The following is a 17,497-nucleotide window of genomic DNA, read 5'->3' on the forward strand; positions in this document are numbered from 1 at the left end:
GCAGGCCAGAGAAATGCGCAGCATGTGCCGAGGAGCAGAGCAAGGCACTCTGGGAAATGAGCAGACATCGTCTTTGACTAAAGCAGGTTGCTGAGATTAACTCGCCAAGCTCAGACTGTCAACTAAGAGCCCATTTTATGTTTATGAAAAAAATAATACATTTTTATATATATATATATATAACACCGGCCACTTTATTAGGTACAGCTGTCCAACTGCTTGTTTGAGAAAATTTCTAGTCAGCCAATCACATGCAGCAACTCAATGCATTTAGGCATGTAGATTTGCAGTTCTCAAATAACCACTTGTTATAACCAAGGTCTGCAGAAGAGCATCTCTGAACACACAACACATCCAACCTTGAGGCAGATGGGCTACAGTAGCAGAAGACCACTCCGGGTGCCGCTCCTGTCAGCTAAGAACAGGAAACTGAAGCTACAATTCACACAGACTCACCAAAACTGGACAATAGAAGATTGGAGAAACGTTGCCTGCTCTGTTGAGTCTCCGTTTCTGCTGTGACATTCAGATGGTCGGGTCAGAATTTGGCATCAACAACATGATTCAGGCTGGTGGTGGTGTAATGGTGTGGGGGATACTCTCTTGGTACACTTTGGGCTCATTAGTAACAATTGAGCAACGTGTTGACACTACAGCCTACCTGAGTATTGTTGCTGACCATGTCCATCCCTTTCTGACCACAGTGTACCATCTTCTGATGGCTACTTCCAGCAGGATAACCACGATGTCATAAAGCGTGAATATTCTCAGACTGCTTTCTTGAACATGACAATGAATTCACTGTACACAAATGGCCTCCACAGTCACCAGATCTCAATCCAATAAAGCACTACTGGCATGTGTTGGAACGGTAGATTCGCATTGTGGCTGTGCAGTGTGGTGGATGGCAGAGGGGCGTCGCTGACGATAGTGAGCAGGCAGGGGAAAGTGAAGAGTTGGGGAGTCGCAAAAGAAAGAGAAAGTGAACAAGGGAGGAGGGCGGTTGAGGAGTATGATCGGTAAAATGATGTGCCAGATCCGGCGTGTTCCGGCACATATTAAGCCCTGAATATATATATATATATATATATATATATATATATATATATATATATATATATATACATATACATACATATAATGCATCTTAAAATATCTTCAATTTAAAAAATCAGTCCAAGGCACTATGAAAAAAAATATATATTTAAAAAAAAAAAATTATATTTTTTCCACATTTTTTAAGTGCCTTGGACTGATTTTTGCGGTTTATTCTGATGAATCCCTTACCAAAAGACCACCAACACATTATTTAAGCTACCCCTGAGCACTGTTTGATTTTGTAAAATTGATTCACTGTATTTATCAATATTGTTTAAATATCTTCCTTGAATCCTGACAATCACATTTGTTTCAAGTTCTCCGTGAATTTATGCATGAAAATGTGTTGTGAATAAATTTTATAATCAAACATCAAAGAGATAAATAAATGAAGAAAATAAATTCAGAAAATGTAACTTTATCTGAGGGTAGGGTTTTTAAAGAACATTTGTTCTTTAAGCATTCTGAAACAAATAGTAACACTTATTTTTAATATGTTGAGAGATTTCTAGCTAAAATACTCATTGAAATACTGAGAACAAAACACTAAAATGCATTCTACGAATGTTTCAGCGAGGCTCTGATTAAATATAAAGTGTTGTTTCTAAATTTACTCTCAGCAATAACTAAAATTTATATATAAATATGCAGTTGACATCAGAATTATTCGCCTCCTTTGAATTTTTTTTTTTATATTTCCCAAATGATGTTTAACAGGGCAAGGAATTTTTTACAGTATGTCAGATATTTTTTCTTATGGAGAAAGTCTTATTTGTTTTATTTCGACTCGAATAAAAGTTTTTAATTTTTAAACACCATTTTAATGTCAAAATTATCAGCCCCTTTAAGCTATGTTTTTTTTTTCAATAGTCTACAGAACAAACCATCGCTATACAATAACCTGCCTAATTACCCTAACCTGCCTAGTTAACCTAATTAACCTAGTTAAGCCTTTAAATGTCACTAAGCTGTATAGAAGCGTCATGAAAAATATCTAATCAAATATAATTTACTGTCGTCATGGCAAAGATAAAATAAATCAGTTATTAGAAATGAGTTATTAAAACTATTATGATTAGAAATGTGTTGAAAAGTATCTTGGGGAAAAAATAAACAGGGGGCGAATAATTCTGACTTCAACTGTATATTAAATATATATAACTATATTTTGACACATTATTTAAAATATGTGGCTAAGAAATAACCTAATTTCAATTTTATTGGGGCGAGTAAAACAATATTCCACTGGCCATTACAAAAAATTATTAGAGTTTTGCCCTGTAAAAGTCTAAAATTTCATTCATAATGGTCTTTAAAAGTCTTTAATTTGACTTGGTGAAATCGGCAGAAACCCTAAATGAACATCATAAAGTACCTCTGAACTTTGGGATATTTCATCTCAGACATGACGTTCGTGGCTTCAGTTTGTTTCTGTTTAAGATGCCGCGGCCACATGTTGTCCACCCAATCCACCAGATCCACCTGAGGACAAACGATACGCTTTATAATACTCATACTCAAACAAAAGCACCTATTTCACATGCATTACAACTGTTACAAATCCTCACTGTTGTATTAGCATCTGCACTTGGCATACGGCAACTTCTTATGATCTATAAGATCAATTCATAGCATACTTTTTGTATTATTGAAACTAAATAAACAAATACAATTGCATGACTTGACTTGCTGGAGCACTGCAGTATAAGACTGAAGAGCTTTATTTTGCGAAATCAACTGTCCTCGATGTACTTTATCTCACTTCTTACTCAGCTACTTGCCAAAAAATATAAAAATTAGACACAAAACATTGTTCTGAGCCTTAATAGTTTATTAGTTCTTTAATTATTTTAATTAAAAAGAAAAAAAGATAGAGTATACACTAGCCTGCACACTATTTAGACTTCCATATTTGTTTTTTTCGACTATGTAAGTCAATGGTTACTGGTTTTTCAGCTGTCTTTAAAATATCTTCTCTTGTGTTTAGCAGTATAAAGATACTCATAAAGGTTTAAAACTACTTGAGGGAGTAAAAAGTGAGTCCATTTTCATTTTTGGGTTACTATAGCTTTAAATGTTGACAGGACGTCAATGTTTTTATTGCTATCAGGATGCTAAAAATAGTGATATATTGTGTGATATTTTTTGTGATATAACATTTCCCTAGAGAAAAGCCATTTTTATTAGCTTAAAAAAAGATATATATACATATATAACACACACTCACACACACACATTTACATACAGTGCGGGAAATAAGTATTCAGCAATTCAAAGCGTGACCATTTTTCTCAGAAAACATATTTCTAATGGAGCTGCTGACTTGAAATTTTCACCAGATGTTGATAACAACCAAAGAAATCCTTATATGCAAAAGAAACAATATTAATTAGTACACAAATTAAGTTATGAGTAATAAATAACTGAAATGACGCAAGGAAAAAGTATTGAACACATGAAGAAAGGGAGGTGTAGTTTGGCAGTGAAGGCCCGGACAGCAGCTGAAATCTCTCAGTAGTTCTTCAGCAACTCTCAGCCCTTCCTCAGTGTAAATGAACATCAGCTGCTTCAGTCCAACATCCACATTAGCAGGAGGATGAAGATGAAACCAGGGTGGACATTTCAGCAAGACAATGATCCAAAACACAGCCAAGGAGGATCTCAGAGGCTTTCAGAGAAAGAAAATCAAGCTGTAGAATGGCCCAGCCAATCACCTGACCCGAATCCAATAGAAAATCCTAAATAAAGCTCAGATCTGAGTCCAGACCCACAGAACCATCAAGATTTAGACATACTGCTGAAGTCTGTGAGAAACTCACACCTGAGCAATGCATGTGACTTCATTCTCCATATGAGAGGCGTCTTTAAGCTGCCATCATTAAAAATCCGTTTCTATAAAGTATTAAATACGTTTCAGTAGTTCAGTGCTTTCTCCTTGTGTCATTTCATTGTTATTACACAGAACTTTTGTTCTGTTGTTTTATTTTTGTTTGTATTGTTTGGGTTTTCACCAAAATCTGGTTTAAGTCCACATCAAATAGCTCCTTTAGAAATATTATTCCCAGAAAAATGTCATGTCAAACATGACGTGTTCAATACTTTTTCCGCCACTGTATATATACTGTATGTAGTGATCATACTAAAATAAACAGGTATTCATGGATATCTGTCTGATCTAATACACTTTTCCAATCTACCAAACATTTAAACAGTAATATCAACTATTATTTAAAGACTACGAATGAAAGAAAACCTGGGCAGATATTATATAAAGATATTTGCTGCACCTCTATGAGGTATCGGCCCACACAGATTCTGTGCGCACAGAACTCCTCAGATTTCCGCAGATTTTTAGCCCATCATTAATTCTGTTTATTTACTTGAGTAAATGTGTGTAGATCTGTTTATTCAGTTTTATATTAATTACAGTAATATTATTGACTAATATGAAAATGTTCATCTGATTTATGTACAGTGCAGTTTGTAAGGTAATATTACAGGTCTTTTAGTAGAGATATTATATGAGAAACTGGCTTTGTTTACCAAATTAAGTGAATTTAATTAGATTTGCATTGTAAGCATTAAATACAAGTTAAAAATATATCATCTTTTTATTTCACATATCAAGGATTTAATTATGATACTCCTAAAATAATTCCGCACAAATCTACAGATTTTTACCAAAATTCTCCACAGAAATAGCAGAAAGCGTCCAGATTCTGTCTATTGCATGTACTATTATCCCAATAACAATAATTTCTAATAAAAAGTTCTTCACACATTAAAGTAAATGCATCAATATTTTTGTATATATAGCTCCATGATTCTTGTGTGCTGTTGGGGTGTTTTCTTCCACTCCGGGGTGGTTTTAAGTCTTAATTTGGCCACGATTTTCTCTGTGTTTCAGCAAATGGGATGGTTTTTGATGACTAATCTTATTCTGATAAACATTTGGGGAAAATGCTTTGAAAATGTGTTTGAACTCTCAGTAATGATTAAATCACACTGAACTGAGCTAAACTGAACTGAACTTAAACACTAAAACCTGAACCACACTGTTCCAGTTACTATGACCATTTATGTGAAGCTGCTTTGACACAATCTACATTGTAAAAGTGCTATACAAATAAAGCTGAATTGAATTGAATTGAAAAATGTTCAAAAATTTTGCAATATACTCTGGGAAGATTGACTACCCTTTCGTTATGTTCGGGGCTGTTTTTGCCCCATTGACTTCCATTATAAGCCATGACAGCATATATGATCATGCATTCTTAATTGTTGCTGGTTTTCAAACATCCCCTAACATAACGAAAGGTTTGCAAATCTGAACATTACTCAAGACGTAAACATAAAATGTCTGCCATGAAGCGGTAAACCATCTGTGTTCTTACCACTGTAGGTCTCTTGATCAGGTTCTCCAGTTTGGTGTGGCTGAACTCCAGACTGATGACGTTGAACAATTTATCGCGCTCGTCTTCGGGAGTCTCGTAGTAGCGGACGAACTGCGCCATACTCATCTCTGAACCCTTCTGTGTGCTGACGTCCATCACATCCACCGGCCGTCTGCTGCCTGAAGGTATGTATATTTGATCATTTTATGTGGAATGACTAATGCTGATTAAAGAAACAAACACAGCATAATAAATACAATTCCTGAATATCTTTTACAGGACATTATTAGCAAACTCAAATCACCTCTGCTCACAAAAAAAAAATTAAATATCTGAAAATTAGGGATAGAGATGACAAGGTGTTTTCCAAAACATGCAGACTGCCTATTACTGCAGACACAGAGCCGTATTTGGCTATTTATTTAGAGTCTTTAGCTGTTTCTCAATTCCAAGAACGCAGAGAACGGACTTGGGTTCTTGTGGAGAGCGGTCTTGCCAGGTGTCCTCAAAAGAACGAACTCAGGAGACCGCGAGGGCAGAGAACGCGTCCTTTGAGAATTGAGATGCTGCATTCTTCCTGATTACTTCCTGATTTACTTTCACCGTTTCATTTAGGGAAACTCCTGAGGTAAACAAGTTATATCTCTGAACTTTAATAATAAATCTATTTAAAATGCAGCGCTTCGCACCTCCAGTCGCAATGACTTCTGTGACTTCCAGAGCGAGATTGGTGCTCAAGTCTACATCGGTGCGTCCTCGATATCAAGATCACATCCGGGAAGATTCACGCGTCCTCCGTACTTGCGGTCTTGAGTATTGGAACTGAACTTAGGCAGCTGATGATGACGTTGCACGAGAACACGAGGACGCAAGACCGCTGAAGAACGCATATTGAGAAACAGCCTTTCTTACCAAGTCAAGTGATTTGTAATCACAATCTCACGCACACACACACATCATCAATCAGAAACCTCTCTAATAAAAATGTCCTGTGCTACCGTGAAATTAAAGCTAACAGAATAGAAAGATTAACATCAAGTCCGTACGAAAAAGGGATTATTACAGATAATGAACAAAGCTAAAATAGTTTTTGTTACTTCAAATAAAATGCTTACCTAGAATAAATACATTTTGAGATTTTATTTCTTGGCTAGCTGCAAAGGAGTAATATTTCCATTATTGCAACTAACTAAAGTAAATTTTCAGAATGTATTTTGTATTTATTTGTGTTATAAAATGTAGTGCTTAAATGTGTTGTTTTTGGTTTGTTCTGACCAGGGGTCTATTCTTCGTACCTCACTAAAATGAGCTAAGATGATTAGGCAGATCCTGGATCTGTTCATCTTGATAACTGATCTCTGGCTTATTTGGTTGTTCAAACAAGTTTGTGTCGGTGCAAGTGGTGTAGTGGTTAGTGCATCGACACATGCACTCAGGTGCTCGCGGCGACCCGAGTTCGATTCCGCCTTGCGGTCCTATGCCGATCCTTCCTCTCTCTCTGCTCCCCATGCTTTCCTGTCAATACTCTACTGTCCTATCAAATAAAGGTGAAAACCCCTAAAAAAATATTATAAAAAATAAAAAAACAAGTTTGTGAATCAGATTAAAATGTCTGGATAAACTTATCTGAGATCTCTGCGCATATTGTGAAGGACAGATCTATCCATCCTAGAAATCATGATCAGTAATGTAACGATTGGCTGGCGGCACAGCAGTGTAATGACATCATCTGATTAATATTTAATTATCTATTCGAGCAAAATTACATCAAATTAGCAGTAAACGGCTTGTTAAATATGACACGCAATAACTTACCACGTTTGTTGTAAGCTGCAGGCTTTACACTTTTATCTGTTGAGTATTCATCGTGTTTTTCAATGCAAATCAATGTATTTAGTTCTACATTTAGACAAGATTTTCTTTATTATAGTAGTCTAGGCCTACTCAAGGTTTTTTTAATAGGCTTAAGGAATAGTTGTATAAATTAATATTGCATCAAAAAAGCATTTTGATATCTATAAAAGTGTCAGTCATCGGCATGTTAGTGATCAAAACTCGTGCCTGACTGCATAAACTATTATCCTTTTTTTTTTTTAAAGATCGAATATTGTGCATGCACGTGTTTGCATCTAAAAAGTTCATATCAATACATTTTCTCTTTGAACAAGCAGCTGGAAGTCTTTGTACTTTTATTATGGTGTGCAGATTGCATAAAGTTTATTAATATATATATATATATATATATATATATATATATATATATATATATATATATATATATATATATATATATATAATTTTTTTGTTACTTAATATATATAGTTAAACTATATATAACAAAATTGTAAGGCAACTTTTTTTTTGAGTTGACTCCACTTTCAACACAAGAACTGCACTTGACTCAACTCAAAAAAGCAAGTTACAGTTGAGGCAACTTTTTTACAGCGTAGATGCATTTAAAATGAATTATTAAATGAAAACAAAATTTAATTAAAATTAAAAACTAGTAATAAAAACTACAATAATATCTAATAGTAAATTAAACAGCACAAAACTTGCATTTCAGTTTTTATATTATGCAATGGCGTGCCTTAATATTGAGCCGCAGTTGCAGAGTATCTCCACTAGAGGACGCAACAATTCTGCATTTTCTCAGCAACTTCACATTAAAAACTCTTTACATTCTGTACACCTTAAATCATTGGTTTTAAACAGCACCTTTATTTTACTCACTGCTCTTAACCAAGCATTCAATTAATTAGTTTCAAGAAATAAAGACGCCATAATTATATTTCTCAACCCTAGTGACTAACACATGCATAAACGCCTGCATCAAAGCAGAAGTTCCCTGCTTGTGGGTTATGTAAGATCTGATTAGATACTGACAATAGAAATGGCAGAAATCATGCTAAAGGTCTCAGATAATGGCGATGAAAACTAAAGATTAACAAAAGCACACGATGTTATCAACACCAGTAAACCAAACAACTGTAACACTGCACTTTAGATGAAACTATAAACTAAACAAAGGGCGAATGTAATGTAATAACTTACCAACCAAACCCTTGATTTCACTCACAGTGAATTCTGGATCCGGCATCCTGTAGGAGATTAAACAATCCAGATGAGAGATGTCCGAAATAAACATCTACAGTGTCCAGCATATATATGTACACCCCTCACAAAGCTCTCTTTTAAATTCATATTTTTAATGGGAAGCAAACAAAATATTATATTAGTGCATATGCACAAAACTGGAGCTTATCTAACAAAATAACTTACAATAATGGTCCAAAAACTAGTAGAGCCAAATTTACATCTTATAGAAAAATATTAAATACACATTTAAAAAAGAGAAGCAAAAAAATTAGAAAAAATGTAGTAGAAATTTTGTAGGTTGTAATTTATTTTTACAATATTTTGCTTGAATTTAATAGTATTATCTTTTAATTTTTAAAGATGTTTGGTGACTAAAATATTATTATACTAAAATATGATTATAAATATTATATTAAAATATATCCGTTTAATAAATCTGTTTAATAAATGCACCAAAATATACTGACTATATTCACTGAGAAATGGAGAAAAATATTCATTTTCAAAATGGCGTGTACTGGATATTGCTGAACACTGTACTGTATATTAGGAGCATTTTATACTTGCAGGTACATTTGGTGTCCAAAGCAATCAGTTTGTCAGCTTTTAATTATTTATGAAATATATCACTTATCACATATATTATTGTCATGGATCACAAGATATTATAAGCCATAACAATACAATATATTCTGTACAGACATTGGCAAAAATCATGACGTCCAATTTAGTGCATGTTTCCCGTCATATACACCACCTGACAAAAGTCCTGTCACCTTAACAAGTTTTAGAACAACAATTAATAATTTGGTATCAATGATCTTTTTTAAATATTTCCCAAATGACGTTTAACAGAGCAAGGAAATTTTCACAGTATGTCTGATAATATTTTTTCTTCTGGAGAAAGTCTTATTTGTTTTATTTTGGCTAGAATAAAAGCAGTTTTTAAATTTTTAAAAGCCATTTTAAGGGCAAAATTATGAGCCCCTTTAAGCTATACAATTTTTTGATAGTCTACATATAACTAAGGTAGTGAAATCAGAATATAAAATTAATATTTATTAATTATATATATATATATATATATATATATATATATATATATATATATATATATATATATATATATAAATTAATATTAATATTTAATTTGTATTCATAAAAAGCTTTAAATTGACATTTTCCCAATTCTACAACAATAAATATACATTTATTCATTATTAAAATATAAATGAATCCAAACGAACACAGAATTCAAACAGAGCGCACAGATTATAAATGCATTACGAGGGTTAGCCTAATGTACTAAAACAAATGTGTGTCCATGGGTGAAATCTTGGTTTTAAGTGTTAATATATAAGGACTGTCTGTTTATCTAATAAGAAAAAAGGATTTTTCTTTCTACACGTGACCTTATTTGTCTGTAACATAGTTGACACTGCTTTTAAGAAATCTGTTTCTCCCTAAAAGTAAAATTAAGATGCTTTCAATGAGATAGTGGAAAGAATTAAGAGCTTTTTGTTTTACCAAATGTACCTGCATTTATAGGATCAGCCCGAAAGTAAAGCAGTTCGGTCTGCTCTCACCTTATTCCCAGTCCATCTTTGGCTTTAAACACAAGCGGGGTCCGCAGCGCTTCTCTCTGAACATATTCATAGGTGAAATCTAGACCGGTGCAAAAGAAAAGGATGATGAAGTTTGGACTGATGAACAGATATAACACTGACTGGAATCACAGGAATTGCCTTTGTGTTACTGTACAATGAAGAGATGCTTCATTATACAGAGCTCAATCATTCATTTTCAACTGCGTTTCCGGCGCCGGGTCGCGGGGGTCAGCAGTCTTAGGAGGGAACTCTCCCCAGACACTTCCTTCAGCTCCTCCGGGGGAATCCCAAGGCGTCCCCAGGCCAGCCGAGAGACATAGTCCCTCCAGCGTGTCCTGGGTCTTCCTTAAGGTTTCCTCCCGGTGGGACGTGCCTGGAACACCTCCCTAGGTAGGCGTCCAGGAGGCATCTGAAACAGAAACCTGAGCCACCTCAGCTGACTACTCTCGATGTGGAGGACTCTACTCCGAGCTCCTCCCGGGTAACAGAGCTCCTCACCCTATCGGCCCCCCTGCAAAGTAAACTCATTTCGGCCGCTTGTATCCGAGATCTTGTCCTTTCGGTCATGACCTAAAGTTCAATTTAAAGAAAATCAACATTTATATAAATAAAATAATCAGACTGGGGATTATGTGATCGAATAAAAACCTGTTAAACATGTAATAAAAAATGTCATTCATTCATTCATTTTCTTGTCGGCTTTGTCCCTTCATTAATCCAGGGTCGCCACAGCGGAATGAACCGCCAACTTATCCAGCAAGTTTTTACGCAGCGGATGCCCTTCCAGCTACAACCTATCTCTGGGAAACATCCACACACACATTCACACACACACACACACTCATACACTACAGACATTTTAGCCTACCCAATTCACCTCCACCACATGTCTTTGGACTGTGGGGGAAACCGGAGCAAGCGGAAGAAACCCACACGAAGGCAGGGAGAACATGCAAACTCCACACAGAAACGCCAACTGAGCCGAGGTTCGACCTTCTTGCTGTGAGGCGACAGCACTACCTACTGCGCCACTGCCTCGCCCTTAAAAATGTTATTTATACATTAAAATCAACAGTGAGCAAAAGACAAATTATAGTTGAAAACAGATGCCAGGACACGGAAGGATTCTTTAATGCATACATTTTGGATTTTTCCTAAATTAGAAAACTTTTGGAGATTTGGTACCCTTTCTGTTGTGCTTCAGTATAGATTATAGCTAGAACCACTTGTAGCATTATTTGGAATCACCCCAGAAGACTCATGTTTACTGCATCAAAATGTAAGATTCTTGTCTTCTTCCTTTTATTAACGTGCAGAGCAATTCTACTCGAATAAAAGAATCCCCCCCGGTCCATCTCCTTTAATAAGTGGACCAAAGAGATGATGTCTCGTCTTTACATTGAAAAAAATTAGATCGTCTTTAGGAGGACTGGCTAAAAAAAAATTCTTTAAAATATGGCAGTCTATTATTGATTATGTTGACCATATTAAAGTAATACCTTACACACATATATTTTATTATCATTCCTTCATTCATTCTGGCTTAGTCCCTTAATATGGTCCCTTAATAGTCCCTTAATATTAATATGGGTTCGCCACAGCGAAATGAACCGCCAACTTATCCAGCATATGTTTTACACAGTGGATGCCCTTCCAGCTGCAACCCCTTACTGGGAAACACCCAAACACATTCATATACACACACACTACATACAATTTTATCCTACCCAATTCACCTGTACCCCATGTGTTTGGACTGTCGGGGAAACCGGAGGAAACCCATGCGAACGTGGGGAGAACATGCAAACTCCACACAGAAACGCCAACTGACCCAGCCGAGGCTCAAACCAGCGACCTTCTTACTGTGAAGCAACAGTGCTAACCACTGAGCCACTGTGATGCCCATTATTATTATTATTATTATTATTATTAACATTGCTATGTTTCTCCAAATTCTAAGTAATTTTAGACTGAAGTAATTGACAGCTATGTTTTGTTCTTGGTCAAGGTTATAGAGTTTGTGAATGAATATATTTGAAAATTTATTTAAAAAAAAAATGTAAACAAAATTATAATTAAAAAAATACAAACTTATTGACAAGTACCTAATTCAAATCCTTTTGGTAAGTAGCAGAAAAGCCATAACTCGAAAATGGTTACAGGCTGACCCTCCAACAAGGGCTCAATGGATAGGAATTGTAAAGGAAATACACTGTATGGAGAGACTCACTTTTAATCTAAGATTGGACTTAAAAAAGTACTGGAAAAAATGGTCTGAATATGTCATTGTAAACAATTTGTGATAATGTATGTCAAACATATCATGACTTGATTCTGTAACTCTTCTGACAACCACTTTGGTTCTGTTTTTTTGTTTTGTTTTTGTTTTTTTTCTCTTCTCTAAATAAAATAATTTAAAAAAATACACACTTAATTGAATTAATTAGTTATTAACTCCACTTAATAAAATGATTATGATTTTTTAAATTTGTTATTACGCATCAATAAAGAAATTAACATCACCAATGATTAATAAATGCTTTATTACTGTAGCAATATTTTTGCTTTAAGCCGCTATTACAGTAAGGGTAAACAATGACGCGCAAATCCGCTGTGAATCCTTTTCACATCTTTATTTGATCACATCTTATACCATCAAATCAGTGAAATAGCTCCATTGCTCCTCAGTAGCAGCCGTCACACACCTACTACCTGGCTCCCTTAAATCCCAATTTCGACAGAATAAAAGTCTTCATTCACAAAATCAAAAACAATAAAGCAAATACTCCGACATTAATTGTATACAAAGCCAATACTCAAACCTGAATACAATAATTATCAAATGTAAGCTTAATAATAATAATAGTAATCATATCATCCAATAGGGTATATGCCGAGCTAGTGCTGTTCCCATGCTGATACACTTCCGGTGACCTGTTATTGTGAACTTTTTTCCATTTTATACGGTTCCTTATACAGCATCGATGTTGTAATGTCATTAAAATACATTTAGTTAAATAAACTGTAGCATTTATTTAGTTGCTCAAGCATAAAACGAGACAAAAAGCTGTTTACTCGCACGCGCCCGTCAGAATCAGCAGGCTAACGCAGAAGCTCCATTGAATATACTGGGGTAAAATAAATGCTCATATAATAAAGATATGGCGGGGGAAATGTAATTTAATGCAGTGCTTCTTGTACAATCTGAGACCCACTTTAAATCGGATATCACTCAGCTAGTGGAGATCGCTGATTTTTAAAGAAAACAGACCTTAAACGCACCAGATTTTGCATTTGCATTCAATTAGCCGGAAGTGCTTAACCCAGGTTACTGGCAAATTAAAAGTCCTATTAGCATGCTTCAGCATATACCCCATCAACCCATTTAATCCAAACATAATCATAATAATAATAATAATAATAATAAAAGAAAGAAATGGCTCAAAACAATTACATTGACTAGTTAAATGAACTGATTATCTCTTTAATATCACGGTACACTTATAAACACAACTCATGTTTGCAGATAGATGCCAGCAGAAGGATCAAAACGTCAGAACATTTACTTAAAGTAAGAACACACACCTTTCCCCTCCATGAACTGCACTAGCTGGCTGTTGTATGAAGCGCTGTCCAGTTTGTCCTCCAGACTGAAGCCCCTGACGTTGGTGATCTCCTCCACATCTGACAGATCCTCATTCTCATCGTACATCCTCCGGCAGATCGAGCGCTGGACACACGTCACACGACCAACAAACACAACGTCAAAAAGCGCAAAACAGTCACACATAGGCCTGTCATGACATTTATTTTCTGTTGTACGATATGCTGCAGCAAAATATACAGCGATAAACGATATTATTGTCATTTTATGCCACTCATCATTATAAATGCCAGAATGTCAATAAAATATCATCACGATGCAAGTACACTCTTCCAAAGAGCACATCATACTGTATATCTTCTTAAGAGTATTTTTATTTAATTATAGTCATTTTAACAGTTTCATAATCAGGCATTGAAGTCAGAATGTGAAATCGCATATCCTAAATAAATAAGAACAAATATTAACAAAAGAGTGCAAGGTAAAGAGTAACAGAGGCTGTGATATCTGCTTGCAGATCTATTTCATTAGTCACCAACATGAGAATAAACAACACAATCTCACAGCAATTCGTAACTTTTTCATTTAGTGGCTAATTCGTATGAATTCGTACAATCTAATTCGTACAATTTAGTACGATTTGCTCATCCCCCAATGACGGTTGGGGTTAGGGGTGGGGTCAGGTGCCACGCCTCCTTTTTAAAATCGTACCATTTCATACGACTGAACTCGTACGAATTCGTACGAATTAGCCACTAAACTGGCAAAACGTAAAATACTTATGTTTTCTCGTGAGATCAGGCTGGAATAAACTATAGTCATTTATAGGAAATACTAAAGTGTTTTATTAACCATACTGACACTGACACATCCAATAGAGATAGAGATGTTGCACAATCAGCTCAAATGTTACTAGAATTGTTTTTTATGGGAGATATATATATATATATATAACGTGTAGAGTTACTGAAGTTTGCCCTGCGAGCTTGTGTTTTTTTTTTAGGAACTAAAAAAATCTTAATGCTATTATTCAAAAAAAAAGGTAATGATTCGCACTCATTTGCTTCGTACTGTTTTTATTTTCTTACATATTACGGGTGATTAAAAGACACAGATGTTTCAGCACAGTGTGAGGAACTGAGGAAGGTCTTTGTGCCGAAACGTCTGTCTCTTTTAATCACCCGTAATATGTAAGAAAATAAAAACAGTACGAAGCAATTGAGTGCGAAACATTACCTTTTTTTTTTTAGATATTTATAACATCAACAAAGATGATTGAGGTCACGTCCATGTGTTGTGCGATAATATGGTCCATATATTGAATATGGAGACAGAGCTATTCACATAAACACCACTTGCAAGCCCATACAGTCAAATATATATGACTATTTACAGAGAGAAGATTTCTTTTCAACACATTTCTAATCATAATAGTTTTAATAACTCATCTCTATTAATTGATTTATTTTATCTTTGTCATGATGACAGTAAATAATATTTGACTTGATATTTTTCAAGGCACTTCTATACAGCTTAAAGTGACATTTAAAGGCTTTACTAGGTTAATTAGGTTAACCAGGCAAGTTAGGGTAATTAGGCAAGCTATTTTATAATGATGGTTTGTTCTGTAGACTATCAAAAAATTAGCTTAACGGGGCTAATAATTTTGTCCCTAAAATGGTGTTTAAAAAATTAATAACTGCTTTTATTCTAGCCGAAATAAAACAAATAAGACTTTCTCCAGAAGAAAAAACATGATCAGACATACTGTGAAAATTTCATTGCTCTTTTAATTATCATTTAGGAAAAATTTAAAAAAGAAAACAAAATTCAAAGAGGGGCTAATAATTCTGACTCAATTCAACTGTATACACACACACACACACACACACACATATATATATAAATATATATATATATATATATATATATATATATATATATATATATATATATATATATATATATATATATATACACACAGTAAGGATTTGGAGTCAGTAGGATTTTTAAATGTTTTAAAATAAGCTTCTCCTGCTCAACAAGGTTGCATTTAGTCAAAAATACAGTACAATTTGTAAAATTGTGAAATGTTATTGCAATATAAAATAACTGTTCAGAAATAGTTTATGATTTAATTTAATAATTGATTCCAGTGATTTTAAAGATTATTTTCAGCTTCATTACTCCAGTTTTTATCAGTCACATGATCCTTCAGAAATCACTAATGTTAATTATTATTATTATTATTAATGGTAATTAAAATAAAAGCAATGACTGAAGTAATAATTTCATTTGAAACTACATACAATAAGTAATAAATAAATATTGAATAAAAAAAGAATTTAACAAATTTTCTTTACATTTAATAAATGTCGCCTTTATCATTTCCATAGATTTTAATCCAAGAAAATACATTCACATGTAACATATATATATATATATATATATATATATATATATATATATACATACACATACACACACACACACACACACACAGAGTGCTCAGCATAGAGTACATCCCATTTTAAAAATGAATATTTTTATCCATTTGCCTTTGTGTTACTGTACATGAAAGAGATGTTGCATTATGTAGAGTTGTTCAATTTAAAATAATCAATATTCAAAGCAATACATTTTGGTAAATTTTAGCAAAACAGATTTATTAAATAGATTTATTTGATAAATAAATTCAGTCACCAAACATCTTTAGAAATAAAAATATAATACATTTAAATCTAGCGAAAACTGCTTAATTTAATCTGAATTTAAATATATATACATACATATATATATATATATATATATATATATATATACATACATATATATATATATATACACACACACACACACACACACACACACACACACACACACACACACACACACATATATATATATATATATATATATATATATATATATATATATATATATATATATATATATATATATACATATAGCTTTAATTAATTTAATTTTCCTCTTTTTTATTTTTATTTAATATTTTCACATTAATTTGGGCTACTCATTTTTGAACCGTTCTAAGTTATATTGTTAGATTAGCTCCAGATTTGGCTTCATTACTTAATATACTAATGCACAAATATAACATTGCATAGCATTTAATAGAAAATAATAACTTTAAGAAATAAGATTTGTGATTTATCGTTTGCATTTAAACTGTTTTAATGAGACATAAGATGCACATCTAATAGGCTGTTATTGTTGTTATTACTTACTTCAAATACATTTTAAATAATAGATACTTTAATCTCCACACAAATATTTTCTTCACTCCAAATATATATTTGAAATAATGAAATTTCAGTTTCAAAACAACACATATAGTTAGATACAACATATATTTAAAATACATTTTGGCCAGGAAATGTACAGATGTATTTTCCCGTATGTGGGCCTTCATCTGTGACCGTCAGATATATTTAATAACAATAATAATAACACGTCAAAATCAGCGCAATCGCGTTCAACTTCCCGATGAATATGAAGACACGAGGCTCATACTTGGACAATGTGTTCTGCGTCTGCAAACGGAGCATCTGCAGGCTCCTTTTTGGTAATATTATGAAGCATATGTCCTTTAACGTTAACCATTACGACTGTTAATTGAATATAAGCTATGATCGCAGCATCAATCGCTATATATAATGTCGTGTTGCAGCGAG

At 33.8% G+C, this 17,497-nt stretch overlaps 1 protein-coding gene across 7 annotated transcripts in view; it reads right to left on the bottom strand.

Moving 5' to 3' along the window:
- The window catches only part of kdm2bb (lysine (K)-specific demethylase 2Bb), an 81,478-nt gene that overhangs the window by 57,282 nt on the left and 6,699 nt on the right, over positions 1-17,497 (bottom strand). For 6 of the 7 annotated variants that reach the window (NM_001423548.2, XM_087268757.1, XM_087268756.1 and 3 more), the window contains 5 exon segments: positions 2,474-2,580; positions 5,493-5,671; positions 8,547-8,593; positions 10,178-10,256; positions 13,784-13,928. In NM_001423548.2, the coding sequence (NP_001410477.2) occupies positions 2,474-2,580; positions 5,493-5,671; positions 8,547-8,593; positions 10,178-10,256; positions 13,784-13,928 (557 nt within the window). 7 annotated transcript variants of the gene reach the window in all.

This window comes from Danio rerio, chromosome 10, assembly GCF_052040795.2.
Source record: "Danio rerio strain M-AB ecotype USA chromosome 10, GRCz13ab, whole genome shotgun sequence".
Taxonomy (NCBI): Eukaryota; Metazoa; Chordata; class Actinopteri; order Cypriniformes; family Danionidae; genus Danio; species Danio rerio.